The sequence below is a fragment of the Trichechus manatus genome, unplaced genomic scaffold (genome assembly GCF_000243295.1).
Source record: "Trichechus manatus latirostris isolate Lorelei unplaced genomic scaffold, TriManLat1.0 scaffold00017, whole genome shotgun sequence".
NCBI lineage: Eukaryota > Metazoa > Chordata > Mammalia > Sirenia > Trichechidae > Trichechus > Trichechus manatus.
In genome coordinates, this window is record NW_004443953.1 from 18,539,312 (window position 1) to 18,556,796 (window position 17,485).

Genomic DNA, 17,485 nt, shown 5'->3' on the forward strand with positions numbered 1-17,485 from the left:
TATTCAAGGATTGTTTACTAGGATAGAATAAATGTAAAATGGAATCACAATGATATGCTTTCATATTCAAATAGTTACAGTAGGCAAAATCTTAAAAAAGGAAAAATTAACATTATTAATATACTGTTTTCTTGACTTACTATCCTTTACAGCAGGGGTTGGCAAACTATATCCAGTAAGCCATATCTGGTGAACTGCCCGTTTTTCACAAGGCCTGCAAGCTAAAAACAGTTTTCACATATTTAAATGGTTGAAGAAAATAAAAAGAATCATATTTCATGTCACGTGGAGGTGATATGCAAGTCAAATCTCAGTGTCCATAATAAACTTTTATTGGAACATAGCCATTCATTTCCATATAGTCTATTGCTGCTTTCACACTACAATGACAGAGGGCCTTAATATATTTACTATTTGGCCCTTTACAGAGTAAGTTTGCCAATACCTCCTCTACAGTATGCAGCAGGCATGGAAAACATGTGTCTTCAGAAAAGGAGCTGAGGGAAAAAAAAAGACACCCTCAAACTCATCAAGTACAACTTTTGCCACAACTTTGCTGGTCTCATCTCCCTAGCAAACACAGTCCATGATTTCTTCTTTTAATGCTCCATGTATCCTTTTCAGACTTCTGATGAGTTTTTTTCTAAAGCTTGATGTAAACTTTACCTATTTCACAAGTTAGCTAATTTCCTGATTTGATATAATTACAAACTTTAACTATGTGAATGTGAGCAGGCAACACCAGGGATTTCTTAATATATTTTCTAATTCATTCAATCGTTTTGGGGACCTTTTGTGTTACTATTCAGCAGGGTACTGTGGGAGATACAAACACGGTACTGGAGTCTAGCCGGGTCTAGGAGAAAAGTCAGCTAACAGGCTGGATTCTACATTTCAACATTCCATACATTTGTCCTTCATTCAGGTTGTAGGTGTGCCACAATTTGATTGGCCAAATTCCTCCAGTTTTTTATATAAAGTGTTTTTTCTTTTATATCACTCGTCGTGCCTACAAAGAAATGTTTGGATTCTCCAAAAAAAATCTGTAGGCCAAGAAATACGTGAGGCCCCTAATTCGATTGGAATGCAGTGATTGCTTTAGAAAATTGAAAGAACTTTCCACATCAATAGTTTCTAAAAATCACTTGAGGAGGGAGTTTGTAAAAATTAGCTAGTTATATGGTAACACTTTTTCCTGAAATTTTTTTTGTCATGAATTTTTTTAAATCTGCAATTAAAATATGGACTAAAATGCGTGTATATGTAGAAGAGGGAACTACATTTATCCCCCACCCTAGAAAGGTTCTGAACGCTTCCTTCACGCAGATCCTCCTTTAAAGGTCGCCTTTTGCAAGCACAAGGAAGTCGAACGCCCGCCCAGGACCCCGGAGATAGGGGCCCCCAGGGAATACCGAATACCGAATTCCCTGGGGCGTAGGGCGAGCAATCCACGCTGCCGTGCTCAGGGAAACCAGGCGGGCCGCCCAACACTTTCGGTTTCTTTGCGGTTACCTCAGCTGTGCTCTTCGCAATCTGAAAGCTGGAGCTCTTGAAGAGCCCCACCACCTTCACCTGCAGCGGCTGCTCTTCGGACAAAGGCTGCGGGCTGCACCGGTTCCACCTCGGACGGCACGACTCGGCGCCCGCCATTGCAGCCGCTCCCGCCTACTCCCGAGTACAAACACTGCGCGTCGCCAAGGCAACCGCGCGGCCCCGCCCCCACCGCTCACAGCAGGGCGGGGCGGGGCGGGGCGGGGCTTGCCACTGGCGGCCACTGCGGGGCCTTTTCTCAACTTTACGCCTGTTGCTTGTAGGCCCAGCTAGAAGTTGGAGGGTGGCGCGCCGGCCCTCGAGGTTCTGAGACGGATTTCGGAAAAAAGGCTCGGGGAGCCCAGCGCCAAGTGTGCTTTAGACCCTCCCCCTCCCGCAGCGCGCCCGGCTCGGGATCCTCAGGGCCCCGCGAGCGCCAGCATTTCGCAGCAGATTGTCTTTCTGGTTTGGCAGGCGGCCGGAGCCCGCGGCCAGTTTGTGGCCAGAGGGCCGGTTGCCCCGGTAACGCAGGAGGCGGTCCTGGGACGCGCGCCCCTCAGGCCAGGTTCGGGTGGAAGGAGGGCGCGGCGGAGCCTGCCTGGCCTTTGGCCCTGAATCCCGCAGAGATCCTGGCTGTGATCTCTGGGGGGCGCGGAAGCGGAACCGCCCACCTGTGCCCGCCTCCCCAGGCCCGCCCCTACCCAGGAGGTCGCTTGTGATCCCCAGCCGCCTTGAACCTTCCGCGCCGTCCCCACTGCGGCCCTGCCATGAAGCCCAACTTCTCTCTGCGACTGAGGGTCTTTAACCTCAACTTTTGGTAAGTGCGGCGAGGACTGGGGTCTGGGGGCCACATTTCCTTTCACACCCACCAGTCAGTGGAAGGAAGGCTTCACATTCTGGCCACCGCCCTATCCTGACCTACGATCTTGGGGTGCAGGGGAAGCCATCACGTCCACATCTGGGTCCAGCTTTGGTGGTGCCTGGTTGCAGAGGGCTGAGCACCCTCAACCGTCACCGCCCCTGGCCCTTCTCTTCCTTAGGGGCATTCCATACTGGAGCAAGCACCGGGTAGACCGCCTGCAGCGCCTGGGAGACTTCCTGAACTTTGAGAGCTTTGACTTGGCTCTGCTGGAGGAGGTAGCGCTGTGGGGAACTGGTATGGAACCAAGGCTGCGAGGAGGAGGGGTAGCTAGGGGCGCAAGAGCGGACTTCCCTCCTAGGGGAAGGGGCCAATCAGGCATCCTTACCTCCTTGCCTCTCAGGTGTGGAGTGAGCAGGACTTCGAGTCCCTAAAACAGAAGCTGTTGCCCACCTACCCAGCTGCACACTACTTCAGGAGGTGAGAAGCCTGGCCAGAAGCCTGTTCTCAGACCAGGAGGCTCTTGGATCTGCCAGCCATTCCCTATTGTGCCTGTACCCCGCTCCTTTCCTCCCCACCATCTTCTAGCGTCCTCTGCCTCTGGGTGTGGGAGCAGGAGATGATAGAATCAGGAAGAACTTCAGTCCATCTCAGCCTTTTCAGGCCACCCCATCATCCTCCTACAAAGGCTGTAGGAGGTTTTTCTTTGTTCCAGAGCAGGTCTCATCAGCAGAGAGAAAAAAGTAACTGATCAGAGTTGGGAGGCAAGTGGGGGTAAGAGTGAGAAAAGTGGGGTGGGGTATTTCTCTTTCTGCTTTTCTGGCTATTAAGCAGGGCTTGGCTTTCAGCGGAGTCTTTGGCAGTGGCCTTTGCGTCTTCTCCAAACACCCAATCCAGGAACTCACCCAGCATGTCTACACCCTCAATGGCTACCCTTACATGGTAAGCATAACCTCTGACCTCTTCTACCTCCCACCCCCCATTAACATAAGGTAGAGGAGGCAGCCCTCCTGGCACTGCAGGTGAGGGGCAGAAAGAAGGTAGCAGTGCCCTGCAGCTCCCCCCCCCCACAGTACCCTGAGTTCCTGCTCCCTCCTGCCTGCAGATCCATCATGGCGACTGGTTCAGTGGGAAGGCTGTGGGGCTGCTGGTGCTCCATCTAAGTGGACTGGTGTTCAATGCCTACGTGACCCATGTGAGTGAAGCTAGCAGTGCTAGGGCTGGGACAGGCAGCCTAGTCCAGAGAGATGGGACTATTCTAGCTGTGCTGTCTGGGCATGGGGTGTGGGGGCAGGATCTCATAAGGTCACAGTAGGCAAGGTGGGTCACCCATTCTGTACCAAGCATCATGCCAAGTGACAGACACAAGCTTGATTTAGACTTTGCTCCTTGGATTCTGTTTTATCTACCATAACTTCACTTACCTTGCTCAGCTCCATGCAGAGTACAGTCGACAGAAGGACATCTACCTAGCACATCGTGTGGCCCAAGCTTGGGAACTGGCCCAGTTCATCCAGTGTGTGAGCCTGGGCTTACCAGGGAAGTGGGATGGGACCCAAGGACTGAGGGGTGGCAAGGCCCCATTTATAGGGCAGAGCCGGTGAGGCAGGAGTTCCTTCCTCATCAGCCTGGCTTCCCCCAGCCACACATCTAAGAGGGCAGATGTGGTTCTGTTGTGTGGGGACCTCAACTTGCACCCAAAAGACCTGGGCTGCCGCCTGCTGAAAGAGTGGACAGGGCTGCAGGATGCCTACCTTGAGACCCAGGACTTCAAGGTGAGGCCCTGACTCATTATTTCCCCACTCACACCCCAGCTTCTCTCCCTCTTCTTACCTCCATCCTTACTACAAGCAAATACTCACCTAGGGCTGTGATGAAGGCTGTACAATGGTACCCCAGAACTGCTACGTCAACCAGCAGGAGCTGGAGCCGTATCCCTTTGGCATCCGCATTGACTATGTGCTTTACAAGGTCAGGCTCCTCCCTCACAATGTGCCTCCACCACTGTGCGCCCTCTCTCACTAGCCTGTGTTGATTCTTGTTCAACTAGTCTTAGTCTTAGAGCACTGATGTCTGGAGCATGGATGTTCCGGGAGCTGGTTCTCTGGGAAGATATCCTCAAATATAAGCTTCTCACTGGCCCTCACTCTTCCTAGGCTGTTTCTGGAGTTTGCGTCTCCTGTAAGACCCTCAAAACCACTACGGGCCATGACCCTCACAGTGGCACCCCCCTCTCTGATCACGAGGCTCTAATGGCAACTCTATATGTGAGGCACAGCCCCCTGCAGCACAGCCCCAGCCCCACCCATGGTGAGTCACCCCACCCTTTCCCTTGGCTCCTCACCCCTTCAAGGCAGCCCCTCCACGCTGATCCTCTGTCTCCTGCCCCAATGCCCTGCCTTGTTCTAGGAGCAGCAGAGATGTCACCATTGATCACTGTGCTAAAGGAGGCTTGGACGGAACTGGGTCTGGGTATGGCTCAAGCTCACCGGTGGGCTGCCTTCGCTAGCTGCGTGATCGGTCTGGGGCTGCTTCTCCTGGTGCTGCTGTGTGCACTGGTGGCCAGAGGAAAGACCAGCGAAGTTACCTTGCTGCTTTTGAGCCCCAGTGTGGGACTGATGCTGGGAGCAGGTGCAGTCTACCTGTTCCACGTGAAAGAGGTCAAAGGCTTATGTAGGGCCCGAGCTGAGCTCCTGCACATGCTGAGAAGGGCCAGGGATGCCGAAGACCTGGGCTCGGTGTCTCAGCCAGCCCAGCAGGAGGACAGAGCTGAAGAACAATAAAGCTTCACAGTCTTTAGTGGCTCTGCCTTTTTCCTTATAGGGGCAGTGACGCGGGCCAAGGGTCAGTGTGATTGTCACAGTGTAGGCCATAAGACTCCTACACATCTTCTGCCCTCTCTGCACGCCCCCTAACCCCCAACTTCAGGCAGCATGAGCCTTGTTTGTGGCAGAAACATATTTACTGTAAACATTGAGGCTCTCTCAGAGGCAGCCTAGATAAGCAGGGGTAGCACTGTCCTCAGGCAAAGTTGTGATGTCAGGCACTGGTCCTGAGAACACAGCTGGGAGATGCACTATGGGCATCTTTCTTGTAGGGCAGAATGCAGACAGCCCTCGGACCTCTAGCCCTGGGCCGCCATCCCCGAGGCCAGCTCGCTGAGCCTGCGCTCCTCCTGGAAGCGGATCAGAGCATCTCGCTGGTGCACCACATCCAGCAGCTTCTTCAGGATCCGGTCCTCAGCCTGCCAATCGGCAGCTGTCTTTAGGGTTTCTAAAGGGAGGAGGGGAAGCTTAGGGAACAGGACAGGAAAGTAAGAGAGACACAACCTAATCCTGGCCTTTGTGACTTCTATATCCTAATCTGTAAAATTAGGAGGTTTGTTAACTCCAGTGGTTTCTAATATTGTTTAGAAGCAGTATCATTTTTGAAGGAAATCTTTTCCTAATCTGTAAAATTAGGAGGTTTGTTAACTCCAGTGGTTTCTAGCATTATTTAGAAGCAGCTTCTTTTTGAAGGACATTTCCTGCAAAAACCCAATAGTGCAGCTCTGGTTGAATTAAAGGGAGAGGTGGGGGCCTTGGAGCTCCATCCTCTGGTTTCCTCCCTTGAATTGTTTCAGAGGCACATGGATCTTGGTACATGTGGTCTGTATCTGTGATCACAAGGCTTGTGCAACACCAGTCCCATGATGTCTGCCCCTCCCTACGCCGCGCCTACCTTCCCGGTTCATGTAGCCTCGTAGTTCCTGGTCCAGTTGCCATTGTTTCTCCTCCAGGTCCAGCTCCTGCACCCTGTGGAGGTCAGGGATAGATGAGGCACAGTTGTCCAGGGTGCCCCAAGGACCTAGCTGGGCCTGGTTCACATGCCACTGTTACCATCCCCCGCCCCTTACGTGATCATGAGCTCAGCCTCCTCAGCCACCAGACTGTTTTTCTTCTGAACAAGCTGTAGCAGCTGTTCTAGCCACAGTGCCTTTTGCTGTTCTGGGGAAGCTGATAAGAAGGAAGAGGGGGAGAGGTGGTCAGGAAGTATCCAGCCAAGGACTTAGGAGATACAGAGCCCAGAGAAAGAGGGGTGTTACAAGGAGTGTCCAAGAGCTGTATGCTTTGGGCCAGACCCTGATGGTTGGAAGGACTGCTCAGGGTGGAACACAGTGCTGGTAGGTAAAGGGGCATCCTAGCTTGTCCTCCCCTGTCTTCACTCACTGCTCTGGCTCCTCAAGGCGAGCTCCAGCTTTGTGCCCTCAGCCTCCAGCTCCTTCAGAGAAACCTCGATCTCATTTTGTCGCCGCTGGATGGCCTGAGGGGTACAAGACAGGAGGCCCAGAGATCTTCAGATTACTAAAGGAGGGCGCTTTGGATGGGCCCTGATCCCCAGTCTCAGAACTTCCACTCCGTCACAACTTCCAGGAACTCCTAGGGCTCACCTGGGCCTTGTGGAACCTTTTCATCTGCTCCTCCTTGGCACGGCGCAGCAGATTCCGACGCCATGTTGGATACTTGTCCATGGTGCCTGAGTTCTTAGCAAAGGTCAGCAGGGCCTGTGGCAGGGTCAGACCAGTCAGGGGCAGGGCTGGCCTCTGGTGGATGGGGGTTGGGGAAGCTCCATTTGGGAGGGGCAGAAAAGAACTGGACTGGAAATGGGATAAGTTCTGGTAGATATAATGGAGGCTTAGAGACATGAAAGAGGCAGACTGGGTGAAGAAGATATTCCAGGAGAAGGGCTCAAAGGAGACTGTGGTGTAGACTTCTGTGTGGCAGGGACAGAGGTGTTCAGTAGACACGTTGGCTTGGGTAGAGCAGGTGGCCAGCATTCTTCCCACTCACCTGCTTTGTGTCTTCATCCAAAGTAACATCTTCCTGTTCCTCCTCTTCTTCCTCTTCACTGGATGGGGGACTCTCTTCGTTCTCCAAGGCCACAAGAGCTGAGCTAGGGAGCCCTGAGCAGAGGAGAGCTCAACATGGCCTGGGATCCCGTTCTCCCTTTCCATTCCCCAGGATTCCCCTTGCAGGAGTCCCAGGACTACCTGCCCTTACACCACCCCTGACTCTGGGTCAGCACGTGTGTGAGCAGAGGCAGAGCAGTTACCTTGAGGTCCCTGGGCTGGTACTCCCCAGCCCACAAAGCTGCCCTCCAGGGCCTGGCGGGCCAAGGCAGCGCAGCTGCGGGGGGGCTTGGGAGGGGGCTCCATTTCTGGGTCAGGGGTAAGGTTAAGGGAGGATAAGCGCTGGCGTTCTGGGCTGGAGAGGCGAATCAGCCGACGGGCAGGCCGGCTGGGACTTGGAGCAGGATTGGCCTCCTCCTGGGGGACCGTGGGCATCAAGGGGGCTGCTGGCAGGCTGTCATTGCCTGGTGCAGGCAGCTCCTGGAAAAGCCATGTGGTCAGGTCACTGACCCACCCCAGTGTAGGGCTGAGGCCACCCCTTTGGAGTAAATGTGGGATGTGGCATTTATTCATTCATTAAACATTTACTGAACAGTATCAGCCAGTGTTCTGGACGCTTGAGATACACTGATAAATAAAACAGACAAAAATCCCTCATGGAGTTTACAAAGTCAGCTGAGCTGGAGAAACCCCCTTCCTGTTTCCCGTCCAACACACATTCACGGGTTTTACCGGACTCTCAGAGCCTATGTCCCTGCTATCCTCTTTGTGGCCTGGTTGAGGCAGGTGCTGGAGGCAGTAGAAGTGCCCTGGAAAAGGTGGGAAAGGCGAGGAGGAAGGAGGCATCAGATGGAGGCAACCCAGTAATAAGTGATAAACCACTCAGAGTTTTATCAGACAAAGTGGCAGACACAGGACTCTGGATTTGCAGATGCATTTCTGCCAGCCTCCTGGTTCTCTAGAACCCCTGATTTGGAACCTTGGAGAAGACAGAAAAGACCCTAAGCTCAGGGGGAAAAAAGTCCATATTGAACCTGTTTCTGCCTCATGCCCAGAACCCCAATTCACCTCAACCCTCAAGCTCCTTGCCCAGGGAGGGCCAGCCCCCCAGTCTCTCTGGAGCCCTCCCAGGCCCACTCACCATCTCCTGGGTGCTGCCCATAGCTACCTGGCCACAACGTGGCCTCACAGACATGACAGCAGAAGCAGCTCCGGTGGAAGAAACAGCCGTTGACACAGAGGCGTTCCAGGATATAGAGGTGTTTGCCACAGAGTGCACATAGGTCCCTGGCACCAGCCTGCATCACCCATGACACAGGGTCAGCTGGAGCCAGGGCTAGCTGAAAGTTCATCCAGAAACACCTCTGCCCTGCCCTCCCCAGGCCTCTGTGTGCAGACAGGGTCTTACTCTCACCTCCTGGTGTTGGGATGGGGGTGTCAGGGGTGCACTGGGCTCTGGGACAGTACTTGGAGTCTCAGCCTCTACCTAAGCGGGGGAATAAGTGCTCAGGCCAGGAGGGCAGAGGGGCAGAAAGAGCTGGGGAATGGCTATGCAAAGGTGAAAGGGCAGGAAGGAGAGGAGAGTGAGACTAGGAAGGGGGACAGGCTGGGAGGTTACAGGACATGGGGCAAGGAGCAAGATATGGGGGGACACACATAGGGCAGACAATACCTGGTGGAGGGGGACAAAAGGGGACAGGGACCATCCAGCCCTGCTTGTATTTACCTCCAAGCGAGGTTTCTTGCCACCAGCATCCTCCCGATTTTCCTGCAGGAAGTCCTATACCCTGAGCATGGGGCTCTGAGCCCCTAGTTTCCCTTCCCCTGTTATGAATGTCCCCTCACCATTACCCAGGGACCTCCCACTGGGCACTCCTGCTAGCCCCAACCCTGCTGCTTCTCTACCTGGGCCCGGGTCCGCTGCAGGGTCCTCTGCAGTTTGCCAAGGAATAGCACAGCACTGGAGGTCCCTGGAGAGCCTTGGCTGACAGGGCCTGCATGGGGAGTTGGGGTATCAGGGGAAATGGGAGGCCAATACTGTTCCCCTAGAACAGACAGCCATACGCCAGCCAAGGACACTTCCCCAGGGTAGCCCTCAGAGGGCTCCCTCAACCCTCTCACACACACACACCCCACCTCCCCACCCCAGTGCTGTCCCACCCACCTACCCTCCAGGTCACCTGGGCTGTGAGGCTTGTCCTTGAAGGCACTGTGGAAGTGGCTAAGGTAGGCGATGAGGCCCAGCGGGTCACTCCCTGCCACCACTGCCTGTGCAGACGACACCGGTGTGATGCCCAGCTCCTCCTCTGCTACCTTCAGCGCCCACGAAGTTGCTTCCAGAGCCCCCACCCCCTGCAGATCTGAGGGTTCCCTGTGAGGTATGGGGGAGAGAAGTCAGTGGGAGACAAGACCTGGCCTCACTGGGGAGAGAGGGGTTGGGAAGATAGGGACACCAGGAGGGGAGAGATGGGGCAGGGGCAGAGGGACTCAAAGGGAAGAGAGGGTGTAAAGGTTCTTTTTTGTCCCTCTCTGCCACCCACCCATTGAAAGCTGCTCTGACCTTGGGAGCCCTCTAGCACTCACAAAGCTCTCCCCTATCTTAGTGCATTTGACTCTCACAAGACTCAGACAGGAGGGCAAGCAGGAATTCTGTCTCTAGGGAGGTGAAGTGTGGGCATAAGGATTATTAGTAAGTGGGGGAGCTGGGACTCAACCAGGCATGCTAACTCCCACACAGTGATCTGGCTACACTCCTATTGCCTGAAGTAGATCGAGGGCCAGGGGCATGAAAGAGACATATGGTCTGACAGGGGCCCCCACCGCTGCCTGTTTCCAGACTTACAGCAGGCCGGGGCACAGCCGATGCACCAGGGCACACAGAGCTAGCCCGTCAGCCCAGGAGGAGGACAGGTCGGTGACATGGACACCTGCGTACCCAGCAGTTTGCTCCTGGCACCAGTGCAGCAGCGCCTCCTGGGTGCCTGCTGACCATGGGAGAGAAGGCTATGCTGTGCCCAAGGCCCTTCGCCCCAGCCCTGGCACACGGGGAGCCAGTGTTGGGGGTGGTATCTCTATGGGAGGTTGAGTCAGGAACCCCATCCCTACCGGGGCACCAGCCTGAGGTTCACTGTCAGCAGCACCTCCTCTATCCTGATTTTCTCATTTAAAATAATCTCTTGTTGGAATAAAGTAGGGGAATGAATAAAGTGAAATCACAATTAGCCACTTAGAGGGCAGCAGGCTGTGAACAGAGAGAGCCAGGGACGCCCAGAGGCTCAAAGGAGAGGGTTCGCATGTGGCACGGGTCAGGCAGCACCACACGGCCAGCAGTCAGCACTGCTACGGCTGAAAGGGCTGTTAAAATATCTACGTACTTCCGTGCAGATTGGCAAACAGCTGCTGCTGAGTGCTCCGCTGCCCCTCTACTCCTTCATGACACCCCAAACTTCTTTGCCACCCAACAACTAAGCATCCTCCAGCATACTGCTCCCGTCCTGAGCCTGCCGGTAAATATTTTGGACATCCCCTTTGGAGCAGGGTCTGCTCACCGGTGGCCAGCTTTCCTGCATCTGTCTTGTCACTCTTCTGCACAGGCTCCTTGGCTAGCACATCATACAGGTCTCGTACCTAAGGCAGCTCCTTTTAGTTTTCAAGTCAGGCTGACCACGCCCCCCACCTCAGCCCCTGAAGAAGGGGCCCGCCTGGGGTAGGACTGACCCACAGAGGCAGTGACTGGACTGAGTTGGGAAGTCTGGGGGTGGGAGGGGTTCTGACCTGGTTGGGGGTCACAGCCCGGAGGTTCAGGTTGGGATAGCGGGTGGCTGGGTCCAGCCCATACTGGGCCACATTGCGGTGCATGTTTTCCGGGGATGTCTGTGACAGGAGCTGGTACAGGCTCTCACTGGGGATGGGGGTTGGGGGCAGGGGTACAAATAGAAGGGCACCCATCAGCACTCAACCCTCAGGACTGCCAGGCCTTCCCTTTATTCTCTTTTGCCCAAGCCGTCATCTATTTACCCAACACCCCCTCCCCCCCTCCCTGACCCTTGTCCCACATCCAGTCCCCTCGACAACTCAGGCCTCACCGTTCAGCCAACACCTGTAGGGGCTCAGCACCTTCTGCCCACCGCTTCACCATCCAGGCTGCATCAAAGGCGGCCAGGAAGCCCCGGGCCACTCCAGTGCCCAGGGGCCAGAAGGGCTGCAGTGTCAGAGGGACAGTAAACAGCTCAATGAGAGTCTAATAGGAGCACCCTAACCCCAGATGCCCCCCAAGGTCAGACTAGAGCGGCTCCCCTCACCACACTAGCAGCCTCTCACCTACACCAAGAAGCCCTCAGCTCCTCCCCTAAACAAGCGAACCTTTTTTACCTCCCTACTAGGAGTTGTCCCTGGGTGGTGTAAACAGTTAACGTGCTTGGCTGCTAACCGAAAGGTTGGAGGTTTGAGTCCACCCAGAGGTGCCTTGGAAGAAAGGCCTGATGATCTACTTCTGAAAAATCAGCCATTGAAAATCCTATAGAGCACAGTTCTACTCCAACACACATGTGGTTGCCGCAAGTCGGAATGGACTCAGCGGCAACTGGTTTGGTTTTATTTTCCCTGTTAGGAAGATTCCTCCCCCCACCAGGAAATCCCTGTACCTTCTTACAGGCAGTCCCTGTCTTTCAAAGCAGGAGGAAGCCCCACTATCCTCCCCAGTCAGGGAACCCTGAACTCCCTCACCTCCACCAGGCAGTCCCCCACCAGTCCCAGCAGCAGGCGGGCACCATGCTTCTCTTGCACACGAGCAGAGCTTTCCGCCCGCATCATGCTTGTGAAGTCAAAGGCAGAGACATCAGGCCGCCCGTGGGCATCCTGGGCAAACTCCAGCTTCCCGAGCTTGCCATGGGTGGCAAAGTCAGCAGCTGCCCGGGCAAAGCGCTGCAGAGCCTCGGGCACCACATTGGCACTTCCCAGGAGCCGATCGGTCTCCGAATAGTCCTACATGGCCAACAGATCAGAACCAGCAGGGTCAAATGACCAGTCCCATCCCACTTGGTGTTTAGGGTGCACATACTGAGGCCTAGAGAAGGGGCTTCCCCAGACAACACCGCAGTTGAAGGCTGAGTCAAAGTTAAAATTCAAGTGTCCTGCCTCACACTATAGGGTCACTGTGAGTCGGAGTTGACTGAAGGCAACTGGTTGCCTCACCCTGCTACTGAGGGCTCCAGGCCCTGTCCTACCACAGAGGCCTAATATCATTACTGTCATACACTTGCTTTGGACAAGACACTGAGATTCTCAGAGCCTCAGTTACCTCACCATTTAAAGATAACATGCGTTATCTCCAAAGGTACTCATGAGACTTAAATGTGAAAATTCATATAGAGCTCTCAACACAGTACCTGGCACATAGTACTCACTCAATTAGTTAATTCATTCAGCAAATACTTATTGAGTGTTTACTACATACCAGGCACCATTCAAGGCACTGAGAATTGACAATAAGACAGAGACAAAAGCCCCTGTCCTCAGGAAGCTTACATTTGTAGTATAAACCAAAAACCCATTGGTGGGGAGTCTCATGAAGCCTGGTCCTCTAAGCTGTCCAACCTGTTGCTGTTGAGTCAATTCCGACTCATAGCAACCCTGTAGGACAGAGTAGAACTGCCCCCACAGGGTTTCCAAGGAGCGGCTGGTGACTTTGAACTGCTGACCATTTTGGTGCTGGTGTAAGGTATATAGCTCAGAATATGATCCCAGTGGCCATGTAAATCCCAGAGAAGACTTTGTGGAACTGGAGAAAAGCTGGGGCAGAGGCAGGAGAAGGTGGGTTCCCTCAACACCCCGTCTTGGCCTCTTCCTCCCAGGGCCCAACGCCCAGCCCCTCCCTGCCCGGGCCTGGGCCCCACCTGGCGCAGCACCCCCAGCCGCAGCAGGGACTGCTTCTTGGCTGTCATCACAAAGTAGTGGGTGTCATCCTTGTAATATACAATGTTCTCCAGATCAATGCCTAGGGGACAGGGAAGGGAGCAGGAGATATGTGTGTGTCACTTCTCCAAACACCCCACCACTGCTAACCTGAGAGCTGGGACCGCAGCTCAGACTGCAGTGAGTGTCTCACAGGCCCAGGACCATCTGTCTCAGGCCCAGGAGGGCTGAGGGCTTGGGACAAAAATGGAAGCAGGGCTAGGCTAGCAGCTGGGAGACCTGTACCACAAGGTCACATGCAGGGAATGACAGCTTGGCCTCACAAGCTGGGATGTGTACTTCCCAGGGGGCGTGGCAGTGTGCAGACAGAGTAAACATAGGGCATCTTCTTGAAGTGCCACTTTCATTTTGAATTTATATTGTTTTATATTAAACGACCTATAGAGAAGCACGAAGCAATGAAGCACAAAGGAGCTCCAGAAGTTGAGCTGAGCCTTGATCTTGTGGTACATGCATTTTGTGAGAGATTGCCAAGATATGTCACACAGGGTGGCCAAATGGGTGGTGCCTGCTGAATCCCTGGGGCACAGGTTCTTTCCCCTTTGCTGCCAAGCCACAAAGATGAGATTCTAGGACTGAGGACAGCTCAGGGAGGAAGAGGAGTGAGCCAGCCCACAGCCAGGCAAGAGGAAGGGGCCCCCACCTGTGGCCTTCAGCAGGCTCTGGAAGAAGCTCTGATTGTAGATCCTGGCCACGCCACTGATTTCGGGCACCTGTGTCTCCTCCACGGTGCGCCCATTCACAAAGTTGGCCGTGATGCCAATGGCCAGTTTGCCTCGCATTTCTCGAACTGTGAAGCCTGGGGGTGTGAGGGTGGGTAGTGGCAGGAGGACAAGGGGTATAAAAACCAAAAACCAAACCCACTGCCGTTGAGTTGATTCTGACTCATGGTGACCATATATGTTACAAAGTAGAACTGCTCCATGGGGATTTCTTGGCTACAATCTTTGTGGAAGCAGATGGCCAGGCCTTTCTCCTACGGAGCCACTGGGTGATTTCAAACCTCCAACCTTTAGGTTAGTAGTCGAGGGTAAACCATTTGCACCACTCAAGGACCCCTATGAGGGATATAATAGCCTAGAAAACCCACAATGCTGGCTTCATTGAGGGAAAGGAGTTACTCACCTTCAGGGACGAATTTACCTCCAGCAGCCGAGATGAGAACATCAAATTCATAGTTGGCCAGTTGGGTCGGGGGGCTGGGCTGTAGCTGAGCACGCCAGCCACCCCCTGCAGCAGAAGGTATGAGAGGCACAAAGGGGTGGAAGTTGGAAGGGGCCCCTACACTCCCAGGGCAAGCCAGCAAAGTAACTAAATGTGTAAAGGACTTTACGGTTTAGAAAGCAATAATACATTGTCTATCAAATTACACCTTCACAACAGCCATGGAAGGTAGGGAAGGAAGAAAATGTTATTCCCATTTTACAGATGCTCAAACTGAGGCTCGGAGTGGTTCACTCAAGGCCACACTAATAGAAAGGGAGACTCAGCTGGCTCCCAATCCCAGCCTATTTCTCCCACAGACCAAGATCTCCTTGACGGATAGGGGTTTCTGGGAGCAGAGGAGTACTTACCCTTTTTGGGAGGGGGCTGGAGACCATTGAAAGTGACACCCCAGTGAATTTCCACCCCCAGCAGTAATGCCACCTTCAGCAGTAGCAGCTGAAGCTGCCGTATGCCTGGAAGGGAAGAGGACATTAGGAACAGGGAGCCTGGCTGCACAGTGTCCTGGAGCATCAGTGTGTGCCTGGTCAGGGTTGGAGAAGGTCTTAGAGATCACTCAGCCCAACTGTCTATTTTACAGATGAGGGACCTAAGTCCTGAAGGTCACTTGGCTGAAGTGACTCTTGTCTACTCTGTCTCTTGCCTGGCCCAGCAGCTCCCGCCCTGGCCTGCCTCTAAACCCAGGCTCACCCACCCCCTCCAGGCCACCACCAGGCCACCACGTGGTGCTCACTGATGTGGTCCAGGGTGCCTGTGCAGAAGCGCCCGTAGAACTTCTTGGCACCGAGTGCTCGCAGGTCGTGGATGGTGAAGGGCCAGAGGTGGAGCACGTTGTGACGAGAGAACTTGGTGCGCTTTTCCACCAGCACCACACGGGCCCCTAGCAGCGCCAGCTCCACTGCAGCCCGTAGCCCACAAGGTCCAGCGCCCACCACCAGGCACTGTGAACACACAGAGTGGTGTGGGCCTGGCATCCTGCCTCCCTCCTATGACTCCCCCCATTCTCCAGGACCCACCTTGGTGCTGGTGCAGGCCCGGCCCTGCTGGTACACAGGCTGGCCTGCTCGTTTGTCTAGCTTGGCCCACAGGGACTTGGCACTCCAGTAGTTGAGCTGAGCCTTGATCTTGTGGTACTGGGTCAGCCCCCCACCAGCCTCCACCCCCAGGGCCTCACATAGCCCCTGGAAGCTGCTCAGCACATCCTGGCACAGCTGGGCCTGCAGGAAGCTCTCAAAGTGGGCATGCGCTGGGTTGGTAGAGGCGAGCAACGCCATGGAGGCCCCGGGGGGCTCCCAGGGAGGGGAGCAGCTGGGCAGAGGGGAGTAGCTGCTGGAGAGAAGGAGGGAGAAAAGGCAGGGAGGCTGGAGAAAGGAGGAAGGGAAAAGGAAGGGGAGGAGAAGAGAGTGAGGGTTGGGGGGAGCTTGGGCTCCACACTTGATTAGCTCTGCTCCTCCCTCCCGGCCCCATCCTCAGCCAGGATCCGCTCCAAAGACAGCTGCTATCCCATGCACTCCAAATGAAATTTGCCATATTTGGAAATGAAAAATCAGCAGTCCTGGGCATAGAGGGCACTGGGGAAGCCACAAGAGCCTACAGTTCAGCCTTTCAGTTCAGGGATCTCCAAATGCATTTCGCTACCTAGGGCCCTGGTGGCGGGGGGCTAGTTCTTAGCTTGCCTTCCTGAAGCCGTGGAAACGGCTTGGAGGAATTTTTCAGACGTGGGGAGGGCAGGCTGCCAGGGAGGAAGGCTTCCTTTGTGCTCAGGCAGATCTAATACCTCCACCCCCAGCTGCTGGGCACCCATACTGCCCCATCTCACTCCAGGCCTCCCAGCTCCGGGCGCCCCTCGATGGCGTCAGTGACACGCTGGGTGTGGACTGTGTCTCCTGCTCCTCAGCATTCGTACTCCCCTCCTGAGGGAGGGGGAGGCAGCTTCTAACTGTATAGGCTCCACTTCCCACCTCCAAAGCTACCTCAACGGCCGGAGGATGTTGCGACTGACTGGGTGACTGAGGCCTGGGTCTATTTCTGACTCTCTGTGGTCAAGCCACTTCCCCTGAAAACTTGCCGCTGCTCCTGTGAGCTTCGGGGGCGGGCGAGGGGCGACAGCTGCCAAGTCCACGTCCCAGCTTCCTCCCACCCCAATTGACGCCCCACCGCATCCCCTTCCCAGCTCCGGCACGCTCTCCCAGGAATCTCTGCAGGACAAGGCCGCCCTTTGTCCCCCCTACCCCACGCTCCAGCCTCCCACGCAACTTGAGGAGTGTCAGAGAGGCTTTCTCAAGCTAGGCTCGGGAGGAATCCGAGGATACGGAAAACGGGGTTGCCCACTGGGGGAAGGGGGATGGATTAGCGATTGGGGCAGGTCCTGGAGCCGACACCGCTCCCGCCCCGCCGCCCTTGGGATCCCAGCCAGAACCCATCTGGCTGCGCCGAGACAAGAGAAGGGGTCTGAAGTCACTCGCTGCGAATCACCTGGTCGAGGGCGGACGGGACGTCAGGAAGTGCAAAGATCTCCCTTGGGGGTGGGGGAGTGGAAGGAGGAGAACCTCGGTGAAGAAGAGAGGGGCGATCAAGCCCGGTACCACCAAAACAAAGGATGTGCGAGGCGCGGGAGGTGGCTCCGGGCCGAGCGGTCTGGGAGGATGGAAAGGGAGCTGGACCACTGGAGGCGGGGCAGGGTCCCACACTCGGGACAGTAAAGTCTGAAGCCGGGCTGCGCCGGGCGTGGACGTCAGGGGAGGCGGGCTCGAGCGGACGGGTGCAGTTCCGGAGCCTGGGGGCCGCATTTCCCTGGAAGGGCCCCTGTGACGCAGCCCCGGCTCCAGTGGGCAGGGGGGGCACAGCGGGAGCAGCTAGAGAACTTACCGAGAGACGCCGGAGCCGGGATGGGCAGCTTCCTGCCGGTTAAAGCGGTGGGGGCGCGGGGAACGAGGAAAGGGAGGCGGAGGCTGCGCGGAAGGCGAGCTAGAGGATGCCTGGGGGCGGAACCGGTGCGCTCAGCCAGGGAG

General features: G+C 55.2%; 3 protein-coding genes across 6 annotated transcripts in view; 1 reads left to right on the forward strand and 2 right to left on the reverse strand.

Annotated features, from left to right (window-relative positions):
• Nucleotides 1–1,667, reverse strand: part of PPIL6 (peptidylprolyl isomerase like 6) — a 57,893-nt gene extending 56,226 nt beyond the window's left edge. For both annotated transcript variants that reach the window (XM_023727640.1, XM_004372499.2), the window contains exon 1: nt 1,513–1,667. In XM_023727640.1, coding sequence (XP_023583408.1) covers nt 1,513–1,650 — 138 coding nt within the window. In that variant the 5' untranslated portion in view covers nt 1,651–1,667. The remainder of the gene's footprint in view (nt 1–1,512) is intronic.
• Nucleotides 1,668–2,211: 544 nt separating this feature from the next.
• On the forward strand, nt 2,212–5,303 carry SMPD2 (sphingomyelin phosphodiesterase 2). Its single transcript, XM_004372453.2, has 10 exons — nt 2,212–2,347; nt 2,571–2,667; nt 2,793–2,869; nt 3,238–3,331; nt 3,495–3,584; nt 3,823–3,905; nt 4,032–4,164; nt 4,256–4,360; nt 4,546–4,699; nt 4,799–5,303. Exons 1-10 carry the CDS (start codon nt 2,298–2,300, stop codon nt 5,170–5,172), a joined length of 1,257 nt encoding a protein of 418 aa, XP_004372510.1. The 5' UTR covers nt 2,212–2,297; the 3' UTR covers nt 5,173–5,303.
• A 16-nt stretch (nt 5,304–5,319) lies between these two features.
• Nucleotides 5,320–17,399, reverse strand: MICAL1 (microtubule associated monooxygenase, calponin and LIM domain containing 1). 3 transcript variants are annotated; one of them, XM_023727637.1, is made up of 25 exons: nt 17,343–17,399; nt 15,491–15,835; nt 15,208–15,415; nt 14,825–14,929; nt 14,376–14,480; nt 13,894–14,049; nt 13,172–13,272; nt 12,003–12,260; nt 11,363–11,478; nt 11,052–11,178; nt 10,826–10,904; nt 10,120–10,258; nt 9,446–9,648; nt 9,183–9,271; nt 9,004–9,045; nt 8,692–8,763; nt 8,419–8,575; nt 8,010–8,086; nt 7,481–7,757; nt 7,219–7,331; nt 6,819–6,932; nt 6,598–6,691; nt 6,285–6,384; nt 6,110–6,183; nt 5,320–5,662 (listed from the first exon to the last, which is right to left on the reverse strand). In XM_023727637.1, the coding sequence occupies exons 2-25, from the start codon at nt 15,746–15,748 to the stop codon at nt 5,514–5,516; spliced, it is 3,213 nt and encodes a 1,070-aa protein (XP_023583405.1). In that variant the 5' UTR covers nt 15,749–15,835; nt 17,343–17,399; the 3' UTR covers nt 5,320–5,513. The 3 variants fall into 3 exon arrangements, with proteins under 3 accessions (XP_023583405.1, XP_023583407.1, XP_023583404.1); XM_023727639.1 differs by having other exon boundaries at nt 9,458–9,648; nt 10,120–10,261; XM_023727636.1 differs by having other exon boundaries at nt 10,120–10,261.
• Nucleotides 17,400–17,485: the final 86 nt, after the last annotated feature.

Excerpts from the sequence above, each read along its gene's own strand:
- SMPD2 (XM_004372453.2), top strand. The coding sequence starts at position 2,298 with ATGAAGCCCAACTTCTCTCTGCGACTGAGGGTCTTTAACCTCAACTTT. Across the intron at positions 3,332-3,494 it reads TCAATGGCTACCCTTACATG|ATCCATCATGGCGACTGGTT; the intron begins GTAAGCATAACC and ends TCCTGCCTGCAG. Across the intron at positions 3,585-3,822 it reads TCAATGCCTACGTGACCCAT|CTCCATGCAGAGTACAGTCG; the intron begins GTGAGTGAAGCT and ends TACCTTGCTCAG.
- MICAL1 (XM_023727636.1), bottom strand. The coding sequence starts at position 15,748 with ATGGCGTTGCTCGCCTCTACCAACCCAGCGCATGCCCACTTTGAGAGC. Across the intron at positions 12,261-13,171 it reads GGCTGGGGGTGCTGCGCCAG|GACTATTCGGAGACCGATCG; the intron begins GTGGGGCCCAGG and ends TTGGCCATGTAG. Across the intron at positions 8,764-9,003 it reads GCAAGAAACCTCGCTTGGAG|GTAGAGGCTGAGACTCCAAG; the intron begins GTAAATACAAGC and ends TCCCCCGCTTAG.